Source organism: Echinops telfairi, unplaced genomic scaffold (genome assembly GCF_000313985.2).
Source record: "Echinops telfairi isolate 266 unplaced genomic scaffold, ASM31398v2 ScPeMD7_7465;HRSCAF=8503, whole genome shotgun sequence".
In the NCBI taxonomy this organism is placed as follows: domain Eukaryota; kingdom Metazoa; phylum Chordata; class Mammalia; order Afrosoricida; family Tenrecidae; genus Echinops; species Echinops telfairi.
In genome coordinates, this window is record NW_022111365.1 from 6,787,198 (window position 1) to 6,814,514 (window position 27,317).

General features: G+C 38.3%; 1 protein-coding gene across 1 annotated transcript in view; it reads right to left on the reverse strand.

The window, feature by feature from the left end:
* Window positions 1–7,403: 7,403 nt before the first annotated feature.
* CCDC15 (coiled-coil domain containing 15) overlaps window positions 7,404–27,317 on the reverse strand; it is a 109,878-nt gene continuing 89,964 nt past the window's right edge. Inside the window, 3 exon segments of the mRNA XM_045283651.1 lie at window positions 7,404–8,312; window positions 10,982–11,130; window positions 11,972–12,148. Coding sequence (XP_045139586.1) covers window positions 8,191–8,312; window positions 10,982–11,130; window positions 11,972–12,148 — 448 coding nt within the window. The 3' untranslated portion in view covers window positions 7,404–8,190.

Genomic DNA, 27,317 nt, shown 5'->3' on the forward strand with positions numbered 1-27,317 from the left:
AAACAAGCATCCATCTAAGAGGAGTTAGCTAAGTCCACATGGAAGAAGCACACCAGCTTGTGTGATCCAACAATAATAACAAAATTCAAATATGACAAAGGCAAAGGTATCAGATATAAAAAATTATAAACACCCAACTGGTAGAAAGTTATGGAGAACAATGAGAACCCAAAGCCCATCTGCAGAGTAATTAGTTAGATTAAGCCAATGGCAGACCCCCCCCACTAGTCACAGGCAAGGGTCTGGAACAGCCTTACAGAGATCATTGTAATCTTGATTTTGCTGGATTGAACTTGATACTCAGTCAATTGACATCCCATTGTCCCCCACCTGAATTTGTTCTAGGTACAAGTATCCCTTGTGTGTTCCATGACACAAATTTCTTTCTTCCCTGGCTTTTTAAATAGTGAAGGTGGTCTTTTCTTACTCATTATTTGTATTTTTATCTTTATATTATTTTATTCTTGCCATTCGATTTCCATTTTGTTTCTTGTTTCTATTGGATTTTCCAGTTTGTGAAGGAGTGGATGCATAGCTGATGCAAGGATTTAATATGGTATGTAGGGGTGAGGGATGGGACATAGGGAGAGTGAGGGGATTTGGGGAGTAAACTATGAAGGGGAGAATGGGGAGGGATTACTAGAACTGATAGTGATAACACAATTCATTTACACAAATGTGTTAGACAGGGTTCTCTAGAGAAACAAAATTAGAATGCTAATAATTATATATATACAGATAGATATAACATAAGAAATAAACAGTTAATTAAATTATAAAGCAGTACACATGGCTCAGTGCAATTCACTCCCGTGAGACAGTTGTGAGACATTGGCAGTCCTTTAAATCTTGAGGGCAGCTGGGTAGTCCTCTGTAGAGCAATTCAGGCTATCAGGGCACAGGCAGCAAACAGCAAGGCAGGTCACCAACAGTCAGCCAGATGACAGGGTGCGACAGTCCCAGAGTTCAAGAGATATAAATTCCAATGGTGTGGAGAAGCAGGTCTTGAAGGGACCTCAAATTACGGTGACACAGTCCAAGGATTAGGTGTCCCACAGGTAGTGTAGCTTGCATATTGAGGCAAAGAACAAGCAAGGCAGCGGCACACTGGTCCGATGATCAAAGAGCAAGAGACAAGAAAGGCGAGGCTCGCTGAACCATTTATCTCTCTGCCCTTCAATTAATCCCACATGTGTTTATCGGCCTGGTTGGCACAATAAACTAACTACCTCAACAAGGCAATTTAACCATGGGGGTGAGAGAATGTTCTAAAATTAATTGTTCTAAGAACTACAATTTTGGGAGACGTCAGACAGGGCAAGATATGACAAAATACCAATTTATAAACTATCAAGGGCTCATGAGGGAGAGGGGAGCGGGGAGGGAGGGGAAAAATGAGGACCTAATGCCGGGGGTTTAAGTGGAGAGAATATGTTTTGAGAATGATGTACAAATGCGCTTTACACAATTGATGTGTGTATGGATTGCAATAACAGTTTTATGAGCCCCTAATAAAATGTTTAAAAACAAAAAAACACATAAAAAAAGAAAAACAAAACAATAAAGAACTACAATTTTTCTTGATATAATTGAATGATTAAACTAATGAATTATATGATATGTAGATTAGGTGCTAATACAAATGTTAAAAAAAGCCCCACAAATGTGTACAAGGAAGAAAATGTTCTAAAATTGTGGTAATGATTGTACAATTTTTTGTTGGTTTTTTTTGGTGGGGTTCTTACAGCTCTTTTAACAATCCATAAATCAATTGTATGAGCATATTTGCACACATTTTGCCATTATTATTTTTTAAACACTTACTTTCTACTTGAGCCCTTGGTATCAGATCCTCTTTTTTCCCCCTCCCTCACCCCCTCCTGCCTATACAAATATTTTTGATATGATTGAACTATTGAATTGTATGATATGTGGTTGAAGTGCTAATAAAACTGTTTACAAAGAGATCACTGAAGATATGGGTGCTACAGCAAATACCAAAGTGTGGTGAAAAAAATTAGATGGTGCCAGGCTATCAGAAAGAATAGCATCTGGGGTCTTGAGGACTTGTCTTAAAACAAGCAGCCACCCAAGAGGTTATCTATTAAATCCACATGGAAGAAGCACACCAGCCTGTGTGATCCAAGGACTGTAAATAATAAAATCCATATCTGAAGGAGGAAATAGTATCAGAGCTTAAATTGCGAACACCTGGTTTGCAGAAGGCTATGGATGATACTGGAAGCCCAAAACCCATTTGTAGGGTTGATACATGGATTAAGCCTCAGGTAATCCCCTCTGACCATAGTTGAGGGAAGTAGATAGCCTTGTTATCAGACAGAGAGCATTATTGTAAAGTCAATTATGACAGATGTAGTTATATTAAAATGTAATATCCTTTGATCTCCCTTTTGACCAATCTTAAAAAACGTTTTTTAGTTAAATAAAAAGCAAAAGGAAAATACACATGGATTAAGGCTCCAGTGACTCCCCTCTGACAATAAACTAGGGATGTGAATAGCCTTGCTATCAAGCAGAGTGCATTTGTAAAGTGTATTATTGCAGAGTTAGGTTAAAAATTAACACCTTTCATTTGATCTCCCTTTTTACCCATTTAAAATCTGTTCTAATTTTAGTATTGTCTGCTTTATGATTGATTTTTGTTTTATTTTGTTATTGCTTTTAGGTTTTTTTGTTTTGGTATGTTCCTCTGTTTCTGAAATCCAGGAGAGGTAAATTTATAGAGACAGTAGCTATATTAATGATTTCCTAGGCTATGGCATGGAGATTAGGGAGCTAACAATGATTACAAGAAAGGAGAAAATGTTCTAAAACTGTGATGACTGTACAACTCTTAATATTATTGAACTACTTAATTGTATATCTGAATTATGTGTCAATAAAACTGTTTTAAAAAAGAGGAGCGAGGGGAGCCAAATAAGTCCTAAACCGCTGTAACATTGGTCAAAGGTTCTAACACTGAAGATCTTTACAGGCCCAGAACAGGCCCAATAGTAGAGCCTATAGTGACAGACAAGACCAAGAGAAGACTTTCTTACAGGACCATGAAGAGACCTGTCCTCGGGGGTGGGCTGAAAAGAGGACTGTATGGCTAAGAGGGGCTGAGAGAGCTGTCCTGCACTGAAGTAGGGAGATTGCCTATATGCTTCCTGTTCAGTCTTGAGTAGTAGCCTGATGCTCCTGATCACACATTATACCCTGTTCATTAATAAACCACTTAAGTTTGAGTTCTCAGTGGCTTCTAAAATGGATTATGCACAGGCGAAGTAGAGGGGCTATGTGAAGAACGGCTAGTGTCAGAATTCATAAAAAGGTTGCAGAGTGCCCTCAGGAACAGTAATGGGAGCAGCAATACCATAAGGGTAGGGGGCAGGTGGGGGGAGAAAGGCGGGTAATGGATTGCAGTAATTGACATATTAAACTGCCCTCCCTGCCCCCCAGGGGATGAACAACAGAAACGTGGGTGAATGGAGACAGAGGATGTTGTACAATATGAAAACAATAATTTATCAAGGGGTCACGAGTGTGGGAGGATGGGGAAGGGAAAAAAGAGCTGATACCAAGGGCTCAAGTAGAAAGAATATGTTTTGAAAATGATGATGGCAACATATGTACAAATGTGCTTGATACAATTGATGTTTGGGTTGTTATGAGATGTAAGAAGCTCCAATAAAATGATTTTTTTTAAAACAAACAAAAAAAGGTTGAAGAGTGTCTCCAGAGGTCAGCCTTGGGTTGACTGTGATTTGAATTAACCTCCTTGCATTTATGAGTGGGCTGACAGCTGTGAGCTGTATTGAGAGCTGTATAGTTTGCCTGTGACTCCCTCGACCCATCTCTGGTTCCATGGGTCGGTAATACGAAGGTGGAATGGCCCGTCTTGAATAAAAAAGGTTGAATCAGCAAGTACTTGTCCATTGTACGGTGACTTTGGCACCATTGGTGAGAACAGTCGTTTTGGCCAATAAGGTGAGTTATCTCAGTTGACTGCGGGGTGTAGGTTTCTTTGACCTTAAAGTGCCACACATAAAGGGTTATGGGCTTCAACCATTGTTAACAGGGTTATGACTACGGCTAAGGTGTATTTGAGTAGGTTCTAAAACTTGACAAACGTAGGAGGCCTCTTGACGATTGTGTCAGCCTGGGTAGACTAGAGAAACAAATTCATAAACATGCATCTGTATATAAGGGGAATTGAACATTGAGAAAACATTCCAACCCAGTCCAGTCCAAGGCCATAAGTCTGATATTAACCCATATGTCCGATACCAATCTATAAAGTCCTCTTCAGACTCACGAAACACATGCAATGAAGCCAAATGTAGGACGATCACAAGCCAGTGGGTACAAAGTCTTTGGGCCCATTGGCGTTGTAAACATTTCAGTGCTGGCAGGGGTCTCTCTTTGGCTTCTCCAGCTTCCGAGGTCTGGTTGCATCCATGTGGCTTGTCTTCTGTAATGTCCCCTAGGGAGTAGCAGTGAGAGGTGTCTTCTGCCTCTAAGGAGGAAGTACCAGATTTCCCAGAATTTTCAGAAGGCCATGCTCACAGAAGTCTCATTCGCTATCTCCAGATTGACAGCAGACTCCACCCCTACACTCTTAATCCTTAAAGTGACACCAGATTAGGTGACTCCCACAAGGATTAAGAGGAGGGTGCTTGACTCGGGAAATATGGTGCTACCTGGGGTCCCCTAAGAGTTTTACTGCCATAGGAGTGGTAAGGACTACAATGTGTGGAACTGATCACCGTGGTTATAGAGGTTTTGGATGAAGAGTCTTAAGAAGCACTGAGTCTCCTGGTTGCAGTGCGGCCACCTGAGGTTTGGACTGAGTCTTCTGGGTGGGGCAGGTACCTGTCTGCGTGTTCCTGGAGCAGCTGACTTAAGAGAGATAAGGGAGGTGGGATGGTAAGGGGTGTGGGTGGTTCTTGTACTGGTAAGTGGTGGTTAAGTAGGAATGGTCTTCCATACAGAGTTCACAAGGCCTAAGGAAGGTGGGACTCCAAGGGTAGGCTCTAATCAGAGCAAGAGCTATAGGTAAAAGTGTGACCCAAGACTGGCGGAGTTCTACAGAAAGCTTTGTGAAGTGATCTTTGAGGAGTCCATTAGCCCTTTCTATTTTTCCTGATGACTGAGGTCTCTGGGATGTGTAGCTTCCAGTCTATGTCTAGTGCTGAACATACCTGATGAGTGATTTTGGAAATGAAGGCAGGCCCATTGTCAGATTGTATGGTGAGACCAAATCAGGAAATGATGTGGGTTAACAGGGTGTCTCTAACTTCTTCTGCAGTTTCATGTTTGGTAGGAAAGTGACACCATCCACCCTGTAAGGGTGTCAACCATGGTAAGAAGGTATTTCAGCTTTTTGTGTGATGGCATGTGGGTGAAGTCTACTTGCCGATCTTGTCCTGGGAGATGTCTTCTCACCTGATGGGTGGGGAAGTTTGGTTTAAGTCCTTCCTGTGGGCTGACAGAGGTGCAAGTGGGGCAGGCAGAACAACAGTGTTCACAAGGGTTTGCAATGATGCTGCGTTACCTACCTTTCTGGGGTTAAGTTTCCTCCCTCAGACAGCAAGGAGTATAATTCCATGTCTGTATACTGTAGCTGGACACTGGGCAGTGAAAGGAGGACGGGAGAGGCGTGAGGCTGGTTTAAATTAGTTAGGCTGTGGGCAACCATGTCTGCTCTGTTGTTTCCGTGTTACCGGGGAATCATCAGTTTGATATCCTTTACAATGAACGATGGCCACCTGTGCATGGAGTTTCAGGGCCTTAAGAAGACCGGCAATTAGTTTAGCATTAGTGATGGGGGAACCTTTAGTTGATAGAAACCCCATTCTTTCCATATTGCTGCATGACACTGAGATATCAAAAAGGCATACTTGGAGTCAGTAAATATATTAACTGACTTCTCTTTGGCTATGTGTAGGGCTCAGGTCAGGGTGATGAGATCAGCTTTGGGGGAAGTTGTTCCTTCTGGCAATCAAGCAGCCTTGACCGTGTCAGTGAGTGAAACTACGGCATAACAAGCTTGGTGGTGGCCCTGACTGTCTATACTCGAGCTTTCATCTATGAACAGAGTGAAATCAGCTTCCGGGAAAGGCTGGTCCCTCAAATCCTGTCTGGTGGAAGCTAGGGTCTCAACATCCGTGCATGAATGAAAACTGGGGATTGTGTTTGATTGGGGTAATAGGGTTGCTGGGTTGAGAGATGGGGACTGAGAAAGAGTAATGGACAGATTTTCTAAAAAAAGCAAATGAAACTCCTGAACTCATGAAGGGGAGAGAAGGAAAAGGGAATGGTGGAAAGGTCCCTGGTTCGTTCCTGGGTTTCGGCACCAGATGTGAGTTCATTTGGTGGTAGAAAGAAAGAAAGAAGGCAAAGATAGAAAATAGTTTTAAAGGTTTACTTCAGAGCTCCTGGGTGAAGCTCACAGGTTCCCTGAATTGGAGCCAGAGAAGTCTTGCTGCCCGGAGGGAGAGGAAGGGTTTTATAGTACTGGTCAGGGGTAGGGGCAGTTTGGGGAATTTTCCATTGTGGTTTGGCTGTTCTGCAAGGTAGGCAGTTAGAACTCAGTAACAATGCTATCAGAGCTGCCATCTATTTGAGTCAGGGCTGCAAAGGCCATCATCAGAAGTTGTTGCATACCGTTGAGCATTGTTGTCAGGGTATTGCTCCACTTGCCGGCCCTACCAGTGCCCGTTTCTGCCTAACAGAAACTACCCAAATGTCTATTAGCTAACGAATGGATAATTAATTATTATTTGGCAATATAAAGGAGTGATGTAGTGATAAATGCTACAACATAAATGGAACTTGAAAACATTATGCTCAATGAAAGACACCATTCAAAAGACCACATATTGTACGATTCCATTGTATGAAATGTCCAGAACAGACAACTTTATATATAAAGTAGATTTCTGTTAGTTAGGGTGTAGGATGGGAATGGTGGGAAACAGAGATCAACTCTCAGTATGTACAGGAGTTTCTCTTTGTGGGGTGATGAAAATATCCTAAAAGTTATTGTGGTAATGGTTGCACAACCCTGTGATTATGCTAAAAATCATCAAATTGTATGCTTTAAATGAATAAATTGAATGGTATATGGATTATATCACAATAACATTAAATTACAAATCTTAAAGGCTGAATCAATGATAAAAGTGCTTCAAGGATGTTTACTCAATTGGATAAGTGATCTAGTGATAACCAGTGAATCTTGTCTGACAAGTAACTCTGATTCTTATTTTCAATGACATTTTTAGAATTATAACCAAAGTCCTTATCACTATTAAACATTAGAAAAAGCAGAAGAAAGTAATTGTTAATATGCCTTATTTCATCATATTTTATGTCAGGAAATAAGAAAAAATACCAAATTCACATTAAAGATAGCAGTTTTTATTTCATGTGCTTTGCAGGTATACCATTTACCAGATTATTTTAAAGATGGAGTAGTATGGCAGGAATTCATTCACTTTGCCCTCAGATTTACTTTTTCAAATATCACAATTATTTCTCATAGAAGATGCTCAAAAGACAGTGTTTGTTAGTCTTTCTCTTTTCTGGCTGTCAGAATTATAAAATTTAAATTAAAAAGCTCTGTGTGTACTGTCATTGAACTTGGAAAGAGTCAATGAAAAAAAAAAACCCAGAAATTTTTAGTAGAAAATTTGCATCAAATTTAGATATTTCTCACTTCCGATTATAATTCACAATTAGAAAAACTAAGTAATAAATGTCTTGGGATGTTCAAAAACTTGTTTTATCATCTTTTCTCAGACACTAAATTTTGGAATGGCTTTACAAGACTGATAAATGAGATTATGTTAAAATTTTCTCAGGATTTCTTCTGGAAAAGAACAATAAGCACAAGAGAAGAGCACAATAAAAGAAAACTTTCTGATTTGATTGGTCATTCTTAAGAACAATAGCCAGCACATGGTTCACAACAAAGAGGAGATCAGTTTGGAAGTCAAATTTCAATCTTTGTCACGAGGCAGAGCCTGACAAAGGCTAGCACCAATCACAGAAATAGCTGTTATATGAGACAGCTTTCTTTTCAGAATTACACATCTTAGACACCTTCATTACTTTTCCTAAATAATCAGTTAGGGTGGATTTTAAGAGGAGACTGAAATACTACCAGTTGATTTCAGATTCTAATTACAGGTTTTTCAAAGTCCGTCTGTAAATTGAAGCAAAATTACGGATTGCAGTTCGAAGAGTTGAGTTTTCCTCAGGTATATCACAGGAACTGATCACTGAATGTAGTGCTCGAGTATATGCTGCAAACAAAGATTTGTACAATATTGAGTAAAGTAAACTACTGAATAATTCTCCCAGATTTGTTCCTCCTTTAGTACTCCTTCTTTACCTAGAATTTTAAAGGTCCTAAGTTTATCCAACTAAAAAATATTTATTAATGACTTAGTACATGCTACTGTACTCGGTAAGGACAGTAAAGACAAAAAATTATTAAATTATAACTAATACTTCAAAAGCAGAGGTACATACAAAATGTCATCACAGTAATCACACTGGGAATATATGGATAACAATTTTAAAAGAGTATGAAATTGACTTACAGAAATGATAATATTTAAGATGTGCCTTAGAGAATAAAAGGAGGAAGGATATTTTGGATAGACAAATGAATATGTGAAATATACAATGTGCATAAGAATGTAATATATTCTGGCAACAGCAAGTTTTATAAGACAGGAGTATGGTCTTGTGCCAGACAAAAAAATAGACCCTTATAAGCATTTTGTACGTTAATAGGAAACCCTAGAAGTTAATAAGAGAAGGAATGGCAAGATCAGATTTGTATTTTCAAGTTATTAACTCACAAAACTGATAAGTAACTGATATCACATAGATGGAAACAATATCAACACTGGCACTATATTATGTATGTACATATGGTATACATTATCTCTAGAATATTAAATCAAAAGATTTAATGGGGTAGTGAAAACAGAAACACTAATGAAACAGAAACACAGAAAACATCAGGAAGAACTCCATTTTCTCCTGCTGAGACCCCTGATAAAGATGGAGTTTATACTGTTGCCCATTTTCCTCAGTGTCTTCTGTCAGAACTGGCAGACTAATGAAGATATACATGGTAAAATGTCTGTTAGATAAAATTAAAGTATTTGCATAACAGGGAATTCAAATCAACAGAGCCCTAATTTAGCCATACAGTATACACCCTAATATTCTTTAATTTAAGGAGGACCTGAAGTTTAAGTCCTCTTAACATGGAGTGAGCTTGAAGTATTTCTCTAATATAAATATAGACATGAAGGTAACAGCTGTCAAAGAGAAAGATAACTCTATGTAATTATTTTTATAGTTCCATGGGGTTTTCATATCAAAAGGTTATGAGTTTTTCATATTTGGTGTTGTTAGTAGCTGCCATCAAATCAGTTCAAACTCACGTGGGCTCTATGTACAACATAACAATACTGCCCAGTGCTACAGCATCCGCGTCATTGTTGCTGTTTGGGTTTATTGTTGTAACCATTGTGTCAATTCCTCTTGTCCAGGAAGTCCTCTTTTTTGCTGCCCCTCTACTTTATCAAGCATGATGTCCTTTTCTAGGGACTGGTCTCTCCTGGCATGTCCAAAGAATGTGAGACAAATTCTCACTATCCTTGCTTCTAAGGGTCATTCTGGCTATACTTCCATGACAGATCTGTCAGTTCATCATACTTTCAATATTCTTCCCTAGCGCCATAATTCAAATGCATAGATTGTCCTTTGGTCTTCTTTATTCAATGGCCAGTTTTCACGTGCATATGAGGTGATTGAAAACACCATAGCTTAAGTGAGACATGCCTAAGTCCTCAAAGTAACAGTCTTGCCAGTCAATACTCTGAAGAGGACTTGTGCTGCAGCAGATTTACCCAACGCACGGGGTCATTCCACCTCCCGACTGCTGCTTCGTTGAGCATTCATTGTAAATCTAAGCAAGACAAAATCCTTGACGTCAGTCTTTTCTCCATTTACCACGATGTTACCTACTGGTCCAGTTGTGAGGATTTGGGTTTTCTTTACACTGCTTTGTAATCCATACAGAAGGCTTCAGTCTTTTATTTTCATCAGCAAATGCTCTAAGTTCTCCTCAGTTTCAGCAAGCAAGGCTATTCCATTTGCATGTCAAAATAAGCCTTCCTCCAAACCTGATGCTACATTCTTTATATAGTCCAGCTTCTCTGATTATTTGCTCAGCAGACTGAATATGTATAGTGAGAAGACACAACCCTGAGAAGCACTATTCCTGATTTTAAACCATGTACTATTCCCTGATTCTGTTCCTCTAACTGCCTCTTGATCCATGTACAGGTTCTGATTGAGCAAAATTAAGTGTTCTGGAATTTCCAGTCTTCTTGGGACTATGATTATTATGATTCTTACAGTTAAATGCTTGGCATAATAAATAAAACACAAGTAAACATCTTTCTTGTATTCCTTGCTTTAAGCTAAGATCCATCTGAAATCATCAATGATAACCCTTGTTCCATGCCTTCTTCTAAATATGGCTTGAACCTCTGGGAGTTCCTTGTCAATGCACTGCTGCAACAACTGTTGGATGATCTTCAGCAATTAGTATTACTTGCATATAATATTAATGATACTGTTCTTTAGTTTAAGCATTCTGTTGGGTCACCATTCTTTGGAATGGGTACAAATATGGATCTCTTGTAGTCAGTTGGCCAACTAGCTGTCTTCAAATTTTCTGGCATAGATGAGTGCTTCCTATGCTTCATTAGCTTGTTAGAACATTTCAATTGGTATTCTGTTAATTCCTGGAGACTTGTTTTTGGCAAATGCTGTCAGTGCAGCTTGGACTTCTTCATATATACTAAGCACTCAATAAATGTTCAATTACTACTACTACTATTGTTATTTTAAATTGTCATCCAGGCTTAACTTTCCAAAAACTTACCTCTGTGATTTTTGTAGAAAATACAATTGTTGGCACAGGTATCGGGATGAGCATCCCAAAAATCTGGACCACAACAGCATAGTGGAGGTAAAGTAATATTATTCAGACGCATTTTCTCCTGGATCTGGGCTCTTAAAGCTTCTACGTATCTATAAAAATACAGTATTATCAGGCAGTTAGTTCATAGGAAGAGTGAGTATGAATGAGTTCACTAAATGAAGACACCTTAGCGAACTAACTACCAACTTTGTCAATATTTATGTGCTTTTCACTGAGGGAAAAGTACTAGGAAAAACGCATTTACAAAATCAAGAAATTTGGTGAAGTTCTGTATACCTCACTGATGGAAAAGCATGAGAAGATACACTATTTATTAAGAGATCATTTTACTTGGGCTCTTACAACAATCCATACATCAATTGTATCAGCATATTTGTACACATGTTGCCATTATTATTTTCTAGACATTTACTTTCTATTGAGCCCTTGTTAGCAGCACCTCTCTTTTCTCTCCCTCCACTGCCCCATCCTCATAACCCCTTGATAAATTATTATTTTCATATCTGACACCGATGCTGTCTTCCTCCCCCCAGTTTCTGTTGTTCATCCCCCTAGAGGGTGTGTGGTTATGTGTTGATCATTGCAATCGGTTCCCCCTTCCTCCCCTCCTCTCCTTACGTTTCCCCCTACTCTTTTGGTACTGCTATTCCCATTCCTGTTCCTGGATTCCGTGTGTCCTGAGCTCTTATCTCTTATCTGTACCTGTGCACACGCTCTGGTCTAACCTGCAGTGAAAGACAATACGGGGGTCATGATTAAGTAGGGGGTGAGGAAGCCTTAAGGAACCAGAGGAACGTTGTGTGTTTTATCGGTGCTTAACTGCGCCCTGGTTGACTTATCCCTTCCCTGTGAGCCCTCTGTAAGGGGATATGCCCATCAAGGTGGTTGTGAGAACACTGTCAGAACTTCATGCAGAACTTTTCAAAGTACCGTAGGTATTCCCTTTTTCTCTGTTGCTGTTTTTCTCTTTCTCCTTTTATTTCTTCAAGTTGTAATTGGGCTAATATCTCACTCATCTTTTCCTCTAAATCAGGTTCTGCATGACAGTTCATTCTTAGGATCCTCTGCTCTTCGGCATAACGTTCTTCCTCTTTCTTGTTCTTAATTCTGAAAAGAAAAACATAACATGATTAGGAGTTTCATAAATGCCTAAATTAGAATGAGTTTCAAGATCCATATGAACTCAAGACACTCTTAGGGACAGGGAGTAAAAAATCAGTTTAATATCCATAAAATATTCTCAAAATTTTCTGTTGGCTGGTTTGAGTTTAACTTGAAACTCATCTATATACATAGGCTATCAAAAGGTAACAATCAATGGCTATAATAACTGAACTTTTCAACCCCCCAGGTCCGGTGGGGAGATTGTCATAGAGGTCAGAGGACAGACCTGGAATTATGTATGCTTTTTTTGTTTTCTCTTCTTCCCCCCTCCTTTTATTCAATTTTTTGTTTTCTTTTTGTTTTGTCTCTGCTATTGTAGTTTTGCCTACCTATATAAGATAGGCATGGGAAGCAAGCCTGAGGAGAAAGCAACGGGACCAATGGTTCCGGAGGGACTTGGTGGGAGGTGGAGGCAAGGGAAAGGAATGGTGAGCAAACAATACCATAGACAAGGGAACAACTAAGGAATTAAAAGCAAAAACAAGAGGCCGTAGAGATCCCAGTGATGTTGGAGCAATAGCAACCTAGCTGAGTGGAATTATTAAGAGGTAGAAAAAGGGCAAGTGTGATGGTAGGGCAGGAAGAAGGTAAAAGGAAACAGAGGAAAGATCTAGGAAGAAAGCTATGGATACAGGTATAAATAAACATACTCATGTAAATATATTAATTCATAAAAATAGAGGTATTGGCCTATGGTACATATGTGGGGGTAGCCACCCCCCCCCCCAATAATCACAGGTTTGGAAGGTGCAATTATATGGTTAAGATATATAAAGATTATAGTAAATTCACAGAGAAATGGGAGCGATGGGAGAGAGTAAAATAAAGAAGTCAGACACACTTCATGGTAGCATGCTAACCTCAGCTCCTCTTGGTGGTACATGGGACATGTGGAGGTGGGGGACGAGGGGGCATGAGAGAACTCTCGCGAGGTTTTATTTCTAACCAAAGCTTATATATCTTTGCGGGCATGTAAGCCCTCTAATTATAGATAACAATCTACGTCATAGGAAGGGGTTGTAACATAGGCAATACAAGCAATAGGAGAGGGATGACTTAGAGGTGTACATGCAATAGCAAAGGGAGGGAATAGGGTTACAAATGTGGCAAGATAGGTGGACCCTAGACTCAATATAGTAGCCTAACCTTAGTAATTCTTGAGTGGTCCCAGGCTTGCCTTCGGGAACTCCTTCAAGGGAACAATATCAGAAGGGAGTGGGCCCTACTTGGGGTGAGTCAGAAAATAAGTCTGGTTGCTCTAGATGGCTGATACCCTTAAGGAGAATAACCTCTGACCTACTTTTATTGACCTGCTACCATGTGTAGCAAGCAGTGTTTTGGGTTTGGTGTTTTGGGGAGACAACTTGAGAGACATCCTTCTGTATCCTGCATACATATCTTTACATGGCAATACATTAAGGGAGTGGACAGATTTTGGGCCTCTCCTCATGATCTTCCACAATACAAGAACACTTTGTTCTAACAACCTGGCATTCTGTAATGCTCACCCTTCCAACACCATTGCTGAAGACAAAATGTGTGCATGAGCAAATGTAGTGAAAAAGCTGATGGTGTCCGGCTATCAAAAGATATAGCATCTGGGGTCTTAAAGGCTAGAAGTTAAACAAGTGGCCATCTAGCAGAGAACCAATAAGCCCACATGGAAGAAGCACACCAGCCTGTGTGCTCTTGAGGTGTTGATGGGATCAGGTAACAGGCACCAGAAGACCAAAAAGAAAACAAACAAAAAAATATTGTTGAGAACGAGGGGGGTCAGAGCAGAGTCCCAAAACTCATCTGTAGACAACTGGACATCCCCTCACACAAGGGTCACAGCAAGGGTTGTGTCAACCAAGGCACTGTATAGCACTGATGAAACACACAATATTCCTCTGGCTCTTTGAGGCTTCCTCACACACCTCCTCCTCCACTTTCATGACCCCAGTCCTGCCTTTCCTTTCAGTTCTGGTTAGACTGGAGCATGTACACTGGTATAGATAAGAGCTCATGACACATGGAATCCAGGTCAAATAAACCCCTCAATAACAGAAATGGGAGTAGTGATACCAGGAGGGTAGCGGGAAGGTGGGGGGAGGAGGGGAGGAAGAAGAAACTGATTGCAATGATCAATGCATAATTACCCCCCACTCCACACCCCAGGGGATGAACAGAAACGTGGGTGAAGGGAGAGAGTGGTCGGTGTAAGATATGAAAATAATAATAATTTATAATTTATCAAGGGGTCACAAGGTTGGAAGAGGTTGGAGGGAGGGAAAAAAGAAGAACTGTTATCAAGGGCGCAAATAGAAAGTAAATGTTTAGAAAACGCTGATGGCAACATATGTACAAATATGCTTTATACAATTGATGTATGGAATGTTATAAGAACTGTAAGAGCCCCCAATTAAATGATTTTTTAAAAAAGGGACTTTTTGGGTAAGGTGACCAGATTTTAACATTGGTAAAGCAGGACAAAAGCAGGACACCATTGATAAAACTCATATCCTGGTGAAATAGCCACATGGCAGCCGAAAACCGTATACCCTAGCTTGTCGTGCATTCTTTCCAAAATTCTGGACTTTTAAAAAATGCCGCGGGACGCAGGAAAAATTGTTAAAAATTGGGACTGTCTCGCCAAAAGCGGAATGTTCAGTCACCTTATTGGGGGTTAAAAATCCTAGCATAATCACTTTCTCTGGTTAAAACTAAAAGTAGAAAGAAATTCTGCTTTGGGCTAAAATGGAAAAAAATAACAGGAAACTGATTCACCTTTCAACATTAAACCACCAAAAAATATTTAAAAGAAAAATAATTTCAAAACACCAGACCATCAGGTAATAAAAGACAGTGATCAATAAAAGGTGAGAAATAAATACAATAAGCCCATAATTGCCTTAGCTTACTGCCTTAAAAATCTATAGTCAGGAATATATGATGAGGGGATTTGGTGAAGTCCAGTGGAATCCTTGAGGTAAGAAGATGGAACTGAAAATCTGGGAGACAAAGGCCACTACAGTTATAAGACAGAAAACCACAGGAGAAAGAATTCTACATAGAAATAGAATCCCAGAGATCTAGGAGGTCTCCTTGGAACCCAGCAGATAGTGTAGGCAAGTGAGAAAAGTATCAGGGGGCAGAGGACAAAAACAACAACATCTAAAAGTGTAAGGCGGGGCGAGGGGGGCGGTACTAAGCAGTGTTCACATAGTGCTAAGAATATTGTCTGTTTCTACCATCCAGACTTAAAACACTCATAATTCACAAGGCGTTAGGTGGAGAGTTTAGGAAGCACTTGCCCCAGTAGTGGGGAATAATAATTAGTTCTAGACTGAGAATGGCCCTGGATCTGCCTAATACATGCGAGTCCCCAAAGGATCTGTTTCTAAGTAATTTAACTTCATCCCCAAAACAAGAGTCAAGATTAGAAGGAATAGAAAAATATCCAACAACCAACAAGGTAAAATTTACAATGTCTAGCATCAAATCAAACATTGTTGGCTATGTAGAGGTAGAGGCAGGGAAATAAACCTGTAGTGAAGAAAATAAGCAATCAATCAAAACCCACCTAGACTTGGCATAGTAGTTAGACTCAGTAGAGGACATTGAAAAATATTGTAATTATATTCCTTATGTTATAAAAGCTAAGAATATACATGAAAGATGTTTTAAGGACCAAAATTTAACTTAAAGAGATGAAAACTACAATATCTGTCATGAAAGATACACTAGATGTGATTATCAGTAAATTAGATGTTGCAGAAATAAATTTAGAAGTATAGCAATAGAAATGATCCTAAATGAACCACAGACAAGAGAATAAAGAAAAAACAAAGAGAACTTTGGTGAACTATGGTACAACTGCAATTGGTCTAACATGCAAGTCATTGGCGTTCATGAAGTAGTAGAATGAGGATAAATATGGAGCCTAGGATCTGTAAGGTAAGGGTAGCTTAAGGGACAAACACACTTACAAGGAAATCAGGTAGCAGAATCCACGAGGTTATTACTTGTGGGCTACCAGCTTCTCCACAATCGGATGGGTCCCAGGGGTGCTCACGTAATTGAAGGGTAAATTAAAGGAACAACAGACAAGACATGCAGAGACTCACCTCTCCCATGGTGACTGGAACCAGAGTGATGGAGGAGTGTATTCTCTCACAAACTTATATAATCTCGGGCATGCAAGCCACATCAAATACATATATAATAGGAAGGGGTTGTATTAGAGCACTGGTTCTCAACCTTCCTAATGCCGTGACCCTTTAATACAGTTCCTCATGTTGTGGTGACCCCCATCCATAAAATTATTTTCGGTGCTACTTCATAACTGTAATTTTGCTACTGTTATGAATCTTATGTATTTTCATTGTTACAACTTGAACATAATTAAAGCACAGTGAATAATCACAAAACAATATGTAATTATATATTGTGAAATATTTATTTTTAAAGACAAATGAAATTTTGTCTTGGAGCCTGGTGTAGCATGGGTAACAGTCTTCATGCCAGGGTACTCATGTATGGGCATATCTGCATGTGGGCGGATCTGCCTGGAGACAGATAGAGGAGGGATTTTTGTTCCAAAGACCATTGTAAATATGTGTTTTCTGATGGTCTTAGGTGACCCCTGTGAAAGGGTCATTCGACCTACAAAGGGGTGGTGACTCACAGGCTGAGAACCACTGTATTAGAGGCATATGTGCAAAATTAGGGGGATGAGCAAGGGGTATACATGCAATAGGAAGGGAAGGTATTAGAGGCATACATGTGACAGGAAGATACATATGTAACAAGATGGGCGGGTTCTAGAGTTAAGATGGTGGCTTAACCTTGTCGTCTCTAAGCTGGCTTGCCCTTAGGTGTCTCTGATCTCTTCTCCGGGGGAACAATTTATGATCCTTATGAGAAGGGAGTGGGTCCTACTTAGGATGGGACAGACAATAGGGTCTGATTGCTCTCAAAGACAACCTTCAGGCAGATAGCCTTAAAAACAGTTAACCTTCAAGCGTATGTAGTAGCAACCATGTGCTTGCAAACAGCACCTTAAAATTTGCACTATTACAGGGATATTGTGGGGATTAATTTGAATTATGAGAATGTGATTGGGAGTCATCTCTAACTCTCAAGTGTGAATGCCTCTCTCCACCCAGAAACCTGGCCTCCCAGATTTCTTAAATATGAGAATAAAGAACTTGTCCGCATATCCTCTTTCCAGTTGTCAGTTTCCCACATTCAGTGAATTCACTACTTGATGAAGAAGAGGTGGACATCCTTGGATTGCCACATACCTCAAGTGAACGAGGTTGTGATTGAGCCACACAGTGTACCTAGTGACTGGTTCTTCGAGTGCACAGGTAGACAGGGTAGCCTGACAGAAGGGTGGGAAAGGCAGGAACACTGAGCAACACAGAAACACAGTGAAAGTAACACAAGGGAGTGAAACATCTTGGTTCTCCATGGCTGGCTCCTTGGTGCCCAAACAATCTGCACTCCTGATGCAGAAACTAGGACCACACATATGGCTCCAGCACTGAGATTTGGTGAAAAGGCTTTTACCTCCTGGAGTATGCTGAGGCAAGAGCAGTTGTGTTTTTCTGTTTTGTTTTGTCATATTTTCCCTTCCTTTTTTCTTTGTATCGATAAGCCACCAGCTGCAACAGGGAAGAAACTAACCCTGATATCCAACCCCTTCATGTCCCCAGACAGGAGCTGGTGGCATAATGGTTACACATTGGTCTGCTAACCACAGGTTGGCAGTTTGAAACCACTAGCCACTCTGCAGGAACAAGATGAGGCTTTCTACTCCCATAACGAGATACTTTCTCAGAAGCCCACAGGGGCAGTTCTCCCGTCTATAGGGTTGCTGTGAACCGGAATGCCTCACTAGCAGTGAGCTGGGTTTTGATGTGAGGTCTACAGAAGTCACTTATGCAACTGGAGTCTGAGTAAAAATCTAATCCTTTTTAGTTTTTATTCTTCGCGGTTCTCTTCCTCTGATGTTTTGATAAAACACCAGCAGAGATATAGGGTACAAGAGGTGATGGGGACTAATCCTTAACTCCCTACAACTGCCCGAGGACCAGAAAATACCCCCGATCCCACGCTACTAACGAGTGGACACACTCCAACTGTGTGAAGTCTAGGTGAGATCTTGATAGCACAGACTGGTGACAATGAGAAAACAGCTACTGTTTCTGTTCTGGGTGTGTCAAGTAGGTGTGTAGGAGGTTAACAAGATTATTCTGGTTTTGTTGTTGTCGTTGTTTTAAAAACTGTGTTATAGTCATCGTTGCTGTCATCAGCTTTCTGTTTTGTTGTTTTATTATTCTATTAGATGACGTCATCTGTGGCATCATGATCTCTCAGAGACAACATACAATCTCAGTTAACACGAAGAAACCAGGTAGCATGTGACCGATAATAGAGAGCCATAAGACCTTGCTGAGAAATAGAAGGTACTGGAACTCCCAATGAAGAAAACCAGAAGAGTGATATTCAGGTACTTTCAACAGATGAAGAAAAAGATTAAGAGTACTACCAGTAAAAAAGAAAGAAAGACAGAAAAATGAGAAACTACACCTGCTCACCCCCAAAACCCAGAAGATTAATACAAAGATAATAGAATTAGACATGTTAAATGAGCAAAGTAGAACTCAGGTCATTGAAGGCTAAATTTGTGAGCTTGAAGACAAATCTCTCAACTCTAATTTATGAGAAGAAGAATAAATAGAAAGAACAAAAAATCTAGAGAAAGTCTAAAAATTACATAGGGAATTAATTATCAAGAGGAATGATTCATGACTTTGGAGCATTCCAGGAAAAAAAAAGAACAAATGAACAAACAAAAAAACACAGAGAACAGTTCAAGAACTGCTAGAAGAACACTTCTGTAAACACCATAAATGAGAAAACAACCAGTCAAGAAGCTGAAAGACCCACTCATGGGATAGACAGCAAGAGCAAACCACCACCACATTTCGTAGTCGAACTTCCCAATATCATGGAGAAGAAAGAATCCTGCAAGGAGCTTGAGGTAAAAAGAAAAGTTACCTACAAAGGGGAATCAATAAGCTCGATTTTTCAGTGGAAGCCATGCAGGCTTCTTGGCTATGCAATGGTATATACAAAACTCAGACAGAAAAGATGTCAAACAAGAATCTTACAGCCAGCAAAATATTCCCTCAAATGGAGAAATAATGGTATTTTTAGATATGGGGGAATTTGTAAAAATAAGATGAACATTACAAAAAAATACTATGAGGAGTTCTTTAGAAAGAAAATAAAAAACAGCAGTCTTCAACTTGAGATCAACAGACAGGTCAGACCCACCCAGAAATCAACTCATTTAGAGCAGTATTCAAAATAAAATAAATTTATTTCATTTTTTTTATCTAAAGGTTATCTCAAAGAAAATGGGAAAATCTCATGAAAATACGAGAAGAGGAAAATTTTTAAATCGAGTAAGCAGTGAATTACAGCAAAGAAAAAAATGAAAATAAAGCTCACAAACAGAAGGAATTAATGTAGACATTTATGAGGAACAAAGACTCCAACATCACCACTAAAAACACAGCAAAATGACAGCAACCCATTCATACATATTAATAATAATACTGAGTATGAGTGGCTTTAACGCACCAGTCAAGAGACACAGAATAGCATCAGTTCACCAGCATGCCTGACTGTGTCAGATGTGACCTTGGACATGAGCTCTGCGATTGCCGCCAAGGACTTAGGGTGAAAGGAGGTTGTAGAGGAATTGGAGAATGATAGGGAACGCTAATGAGGAAAATGTGGTACAGGAGGCTGACAATGGGGCAAATGGAGAGGGAAATGGTGGTGAGGAAGAAGATAGAGATGAAGATGAGGCAGCTAAGGATGATGATGTTGACACCATGAAGCAGACCAACAAAGATGACGAAATGCGAAAGAGGAAAAGTTAAACTTAGAAAAAAAAGAGGCAACTGTGCCATTCACCCTCCACTTTCCATCTGAAACGTGTTCTTACTCATAGCTAAAGTAAACAGAAGAAATGATGAAATCAAAGAGCTGCTCAAGAAGGCAAAGTCAAATATTATAATGAAACATACACAACCCTAGAGTTAGAAAACCAAAAGGGAAGAACATGTTCAGCATATCTTACATTGAAAAAAAGAACTAAAGAAAAATTTCAAGTCTCATATTGTAGTATTGAGATTCCACAGGCAAAATATTGAATGCTGCAGGAAGCATCATCCAAAGATTTAAAGAATACACAGTCACTGTACCAAAAAGAACGAATCAATATTAGACCATTTCATAAGGTAACATATAAGCAAGAACTAATCAATGGTACTGAAGGAAAAGCTGCACTGAAAGTAATCGCCAAAAACAAGGCTCCAGGAATCGATGGAATGCCAACTGAAATGTTTCAACAAGCTGATGAAGCATTGGAAAGAGTTACTCGCCTCTGCTAGGAAATTTGGGAGACAGCTACTTGGTCAACTGACTGGAAGAGATCCATATTGTACCCATTCCAAAGAAAGGTAACCCAGCAGAATGCTTAATAGAACAATATCATTGATATCACATGCAAGTAAATTTTGCTGACAATCATCCAACAAGGGTTGCAGCATGCATTGATATGGAGCTGCCAGAGGAGCAGGCCAGATTCAGAAGAGGACACGGAACAAGAGATATCAGTGCTGCTATCAGATGGCTCTTGGATGAAGGCAGAGAATACCAGAAAGATGTTTGTGTTTTGTTGACTACGCAAAGGCTTTCGACTGGGTGGTTCATAACAAACTATGGATAGCCTTGAGTAGAGCGGGAATTCCAGAAGACTACATTGCGTTCATGCAGAATTTGTACATGGACAAGGAAACAAGGGAATATTGCATAATTTAAAATCAGGAAAGGTGTTTATCAGGGCTACATTCTCTTGTCAAAAGTATTGTTTGTATGCTAAGAAAATAATCTAAATGTGAGTTAAGGGAGGAAAGTGGTCACTAAAGTGCTTGGGAGAAAGGAGTATGTAAGATCAAAGGCGTAAATCTGACCCGAAGGGTTAAAACTGTGTCAGTAGATCCCCTTCCACCCCGCTACACTGCTGGAACTGATCTGGCTTTGAAAATTTTCTGTATTTTTGGTTTGTATTATTTTTTTCAGTGTATGCTTGTTTATATTAGAGTGTATCTCAGAGGTGTTGTCAATGGATGGCATCCTCTTGAAGCTGTGTTATATGCTTTTCCGTTTTTTGTATATGAAACCTAGGATTGTTGAACCTATAGCAAGTAGAATAAGGGGTACAAGGTACAGTGGTGGAGGTGGGGTAAAAGAGAGACGATGTCTAGCAGTCCATGTAGAAAAAGAATGGTTGGAAACTGATTGTGGTAGCAATTGTACATTCTACTTGATGTGGCTGATATTTGGAATGATATATGTATTAAATCTCAACTAATAATTTAAAAAAACACAAAAAACCCCTAAAGAGTTATAGCTAATAAGCCAACAAAGAAGATCAAATAAATCATATCAAGTATGAAATTAATTCAGAAGAAGGCAGAAAAGGGTAATGTAGAATAGATATGACAAATAGCAAACAAATAGTGAGTGAGCATGCTCAAACTTAAGCCTATATGGAAGCACAAACTCCAATTATAGGCAAATGTCAGACTGGTGAAGAGTCAAGACCCAACTACATGTTGTCAGTAAGAAATGGTCTTTAACTATAAAGATACAAACATGTTAAAAGTCAAAGGATGGGGGTAAATGGGGAGTCAACATTGAGTATGAGAATAAAATATTCTGAAATTGATGGCGGTGAGGACTGCACAACTCTTAATATGACTAAATGATTAAATTATATGATATGTGAAATATATGCCCAGAAAACTATTTTTTTTTTAAAGAAAAAGGATGGGAAAAGATATACTAGGTAACACTAGTAAAAAGAAGGCCAAGTAGCGATATTAATATCAGACAAAATAGATTATGGAACAAGCAAAAATTATCAGGGATAACGAAAATCATTCATAAGAAGTCAATTAATCAATGAAACATAATAATCATAAATATTTATGTACCTAATAACAGAACTTCGTAATACATGAAGCAAAAATTGTAGAACCTCATGGAAACATAAGACAAATCCACAATTACAGAGACTGCAATAGACTTCTCTCAATTATTAACCAAATAAGTAGGCAGAAAATTGACACAGACTCAAATAACAATTATCAACAAACTTGATCTAGTTGACAATTATTGAATGTTCTACAGTTATTTATAGGATAGGAGAATATACATTTATTGGACAATAGAATACCTATTCTTCTATTGTAAGGATCTTGACTTTGTAACATTATCAAGATAGATTATATTCTTGGCCATATGACAAGTGTGAATACATTTTAAAAGATTTAAGTCAAATATAGCATTCTACTCTGACGATAATGAAATTTGATCACAAGTCAATAAGCGAAAGATCCTTGGAAAATCCTCAATATTAGAATAAAACAATAAACTTATAAATAATCCATCGATAAAGAAGGAAATAAAAATTAGAGAATGTTTTGAGCTGAATGAAAGTGAATTTAAAAGAAAAATGGAGTACTAAACCGGTATCCAGAAAAAAATTTATAGCATTACATATCTATATGACAAACAGGGTTATTTATCAAATCAATGGCTTCAACTTCTACTTTAAGACGCTAAAAAAGAGGAAAATAAAACCCAATGTAGGTAGAAGAAATAATAAAGGCAGCATAAATTGTCAATATAAGATATAACACAGGTAATATCAAACATATTCTACAGATATTAAGATAAAAAGGTAATAACAATTTTATGCTGACAAATTGGACTTTGATGAAATGACATTCAAGAAAACATAGCTGAAAATAGCCCGTATCTATAAAAGATCATTTTCACAAAGTAAACTTAAAAATCAAATGGCTTCACTAATAAATTTTACCATTTAAAGATTATATATCAATTTTATATAAACTTTTCAAATTATTGAAAAGCCCTGTTTATAACCTAGACACCAAAACCATATGAAGATATTACAAGAAAAGCATTAAGTCAATATCAAGCAGAACATAATATAAAAATTCTAAACAAATTTTTAGAAAGCCTATTAAAATAATATATAAGGAGCCCTCGTGGTGTAGTGGTTATGCCTCGGGCTGTTAACCAAAAGGTCAGTAGTTGGAAACCATCAGCTGCTCGGCAGGACAAAGATGAGGCTTTCTACTCCAATAAAGAGCTACAGTCTCAGAAACTCAAAGGGGACACTTCTACCCTACCCATAGTGTTGTTATGGGCATCAACTTGATGGTAGTGAGTTTGGGTTTATTGATTTTCTTTCAATTAAATAATATATTAGGGGTTAATATATCGTAACCAATTGGGTGTATCAAAGAAACACAGAGTTGGCTTGCAGTCAAAAATCAATGCAATTGACTAACTAAAAAAGAAAAGGTAAATAGATAATCTCAACAGATACAGAAAAAGTCATTTAAAAATATTCAGCAAAAAAAATATTTAGCATAGATTCTGATCTAAATTCTAAAACTAGGAGAGAAAGGGGAAGCTCACCAATTTGATAAAGGATGCGATAGTTGGGAAATTTTGTCAATTTGAATTTGTATGAAAGTGTAGAGATGGAATCCAACCTGCCAATCAGGTCATATAGCCTGATGATGCCTCCTTGGGGGGTTGCCCTTCTTATTTGGGAGAAACTGAGACCATCAGCTCCCTATGTGCCCCTTTATCTTCTGCTTGTTGGGACTTGTGTCTGCTTCCAGGTGTGGCCCCACATGGCTCAGCGGACCCTGAAAGCCCGAGAGCTGTTGGCACCTTGCCATGTTTTCTGGATCCATGCAACTCTGCAGCTACTGGCCAGTGATCTTCTTGCATACCACTTCAACTTTCTACATCATCGGCCTGCACCTACGTGTCTGAAGAGGGCTCCAGCTTGGATCAGACTTATGGATTTGTACTGACTAGGCTGAAAAGCCTTCTGGATATAAGATTACTTCTTGATATAAATTATTTTTTGTATGTATATGAGTGTCACTGATTTTGTTTCTCTAAACAACCCAGCCTAACACAAAGGGCATCTATAAAAATATTATAGCTAATATCATAGTTAAAATCCTTGTATGGTACAAAAGGTAACATGCTTGGTTACTAACAAAAAGGCTTGATGATCTAATTCTGAAAAATCAGCTATTGAAAACTCCCACAAATCACAGTTGTACTGGCACTTATGAAGTTATTATGAGTTAGAATTAACTTGATATCGATTGCTTAGCATCACACTAAACAGTAAAAGGCTAAATGCTTTCTCTGTAAGATCAGAGACTATCTGTTCCTACCACCTGTATCCAACATTTTACTGTATGTTGTATTCAATGTAGCTAGGTAAGAAAAAGAAATGAGACATCCATATTTAAATAAAGATGTAAATTATCTTTATTTCAAATGACATAATCACCATGAAGAAAATACAATGGAACTATTACATGAATTTAGTAAGGTTAAAAAAAATACAATTCCATATCTAAAAATCATCAATAATATTTCTAAATACTCATCATTCACTACTGCTATTGAGTTTATGCCCACTCATCGTGACCCCACAGGACAGGGTAAACCTGCCCCTGAGAGTTTTTGAGACAGCAATTCTTTATGGGAGTAGAAACCCTCATCTTTCTACCTTGAGAACCTGGTAGTTTTGAACTGCTGACTTTGTAGTTAGCAGCCCAATCTATAATCACTATACCACCAGGGCTATTTTTTTCCCCCAACAGGGCTATTTTTATACAATAGTAACAAATGATCAGTAATTGAGATAATAAACAGTATCATGTATAAAAGCATAAAAAATTAAATATTTAGAGCTGACAAAAGATGTGAAAGACCTATATACTGAATTTTACAAAATTCTAAGAGAAAGTAAAGAGGTACTAAGTAAACAGAGAAATATACCTTATTCATGGGTTGTTCAATGTTGTTAAAATGCCATCTTCCCCCACAAATTCCCTAAATATTCAAAGCAGTCAAAACAGAGGTTGGGTTTTTGTTTGGGTTTTGGCTTGTTTCTGTAGAAATTAACAAGCTAGTTCTAAAATTCGTATGGAAATGCTAAGGGTGTAGACTACCTAAGATAATGCTGAATAAAAATAATAAAACTGAGGGCTAACATGATCTGATTTTAAGAATTATTGCAAAACTACGCTAATGAAAACAGCATGATGTTAGCATAAAGATAAACAAATCATAAGCAGAAGATCCCAGAAATAAACCCATACATGTACTGACAAATGTTTCTTTTTCTTGACAACTTTTCTGATATAATTCAACAAAGTTCACCATAACTATAACTTAGGACTATTTTCATCATCCCCAAATAAACTTTGTACTCATTCGTAGTAATACCCCAAGATTCTGCATCACTAGCCCTATTCAACCACCAATCTACTTCTCATTCTATGGATTTGCCTATTCCAGACATTTCCTGGCTAGAGTTCTGGTGGCATAGTTGGGCTGCTAATTGCAAAGTCAGTAATTGGAAACCACTAGCCATTTGGTGGAAGAGAGATGGGGCTTTCTACTACCATAAAGAACTAGTCTCAGAAACTCACATGGGAAGTTCCACCCTGCCCTACAGGGTCACTATGAGTTTCCATGAATAGATGGCAGTGAGTTGGAGTTGAGTGAGACATTTCTTAAGAGTTCCTAAATGTCACAAACAGTTCAAAGTTCAACTATAGCTGGAAGGAAGTGTGGCAGTTTGAACCTAGGTACCTCAGAAGATGGTCCTGGCAGTCTGCTTTGAAAGTCAGTCTTGAAAATCCTAAGGAGTTCTATTCTGCACACACAAGTGGCTGTGAATCAAAGTCAATCAACTAGCAACAACAAAATGACAAACCTGCTAGAAAAAAACAAAGGAGAAAATCTTTATAATCTTGGGTTAAGCAATGATGTATTAACTAAAATATCAAAGGCACCATCCAAGAAAGGACAAATTGAAGGAAAAAAGGCCACACTAGAATACATCAAAACAAAATTTCTGCTCTTAAAAAAAAAAAGACAGTATTCAGATGAAAAGACAAGTTGTCGACTGGGCGAAATCTTTACAAAGCATGTCTGATAAAAGAAATTGTACATAGACCATCATAAAGAAGCATCAAACTCAGCAATAAAATAACAGTGCCATTTTTCAAATGGGCTAAAATTTGGACAAATACATCACCAAAAAGGTATACAGGTTGCATAAAATATGCTCAACATCATTAATCAAAAGGGAAATGTAAACTAATATCACAACGAGATACCAGCTAGTACCTATTCAAATGACTGAAACCAAAGATTGAGAATACCAAGTGATGAGGATGTGAAGGAACTGTTGATAAAAATGTAACACAGTATAAGCACTTTCCAAATTATTTGAGTTTCTTTTGAAAAATGAATATAAACCTACTATATAATCTAGCCATTCAATTCCCAGGAATTTACCCAAAGCAAAAGGGTAATATTGGTGATATATGTCCAGAAAATGATTTGTACATGAATTGGAATTTTATTTGTATAGCCTAAAGACAAATGTTCAACAAATGAATGGATAAACAATTTGTGCTGTATCTAAATAATGGAATATTATTTAACCGTACAAAGAAATGAACTATTGATATATACAAGACTGAATCTCAAAAATAATTATGGCAAATAAAAGAAACTAGGCACAAGAGTATGATTCTATTTATATTGAGAATGGAGAAACTTTTGTGGTGATGGATATGTTCACTCTCTTGACTATGGTGGTAGTTCATGTGTACATGTTTATCAGCATTAATCAAATTTCATACTTTAAAAATGTAGTTTATCATGTTAATTATACAAAACTAAAAATTCACCTGCAAGGTCACAGGAAATCACCTGTGCAGTGAAAAAATCATTTAAAAATCCTAAAGAGTTTGTTAAGAAACTAGAAAGAATAGGTTGAGTATTAGTAACAGATGGACATTGTGCCTCCACTCAAGTACTCCCTCAAGGCAAGAATACTTTGCAGGAGCATAAGCAAATGTAGTGAAGAAAGCTGATGGAGCCCAGCTATCAAAAGATA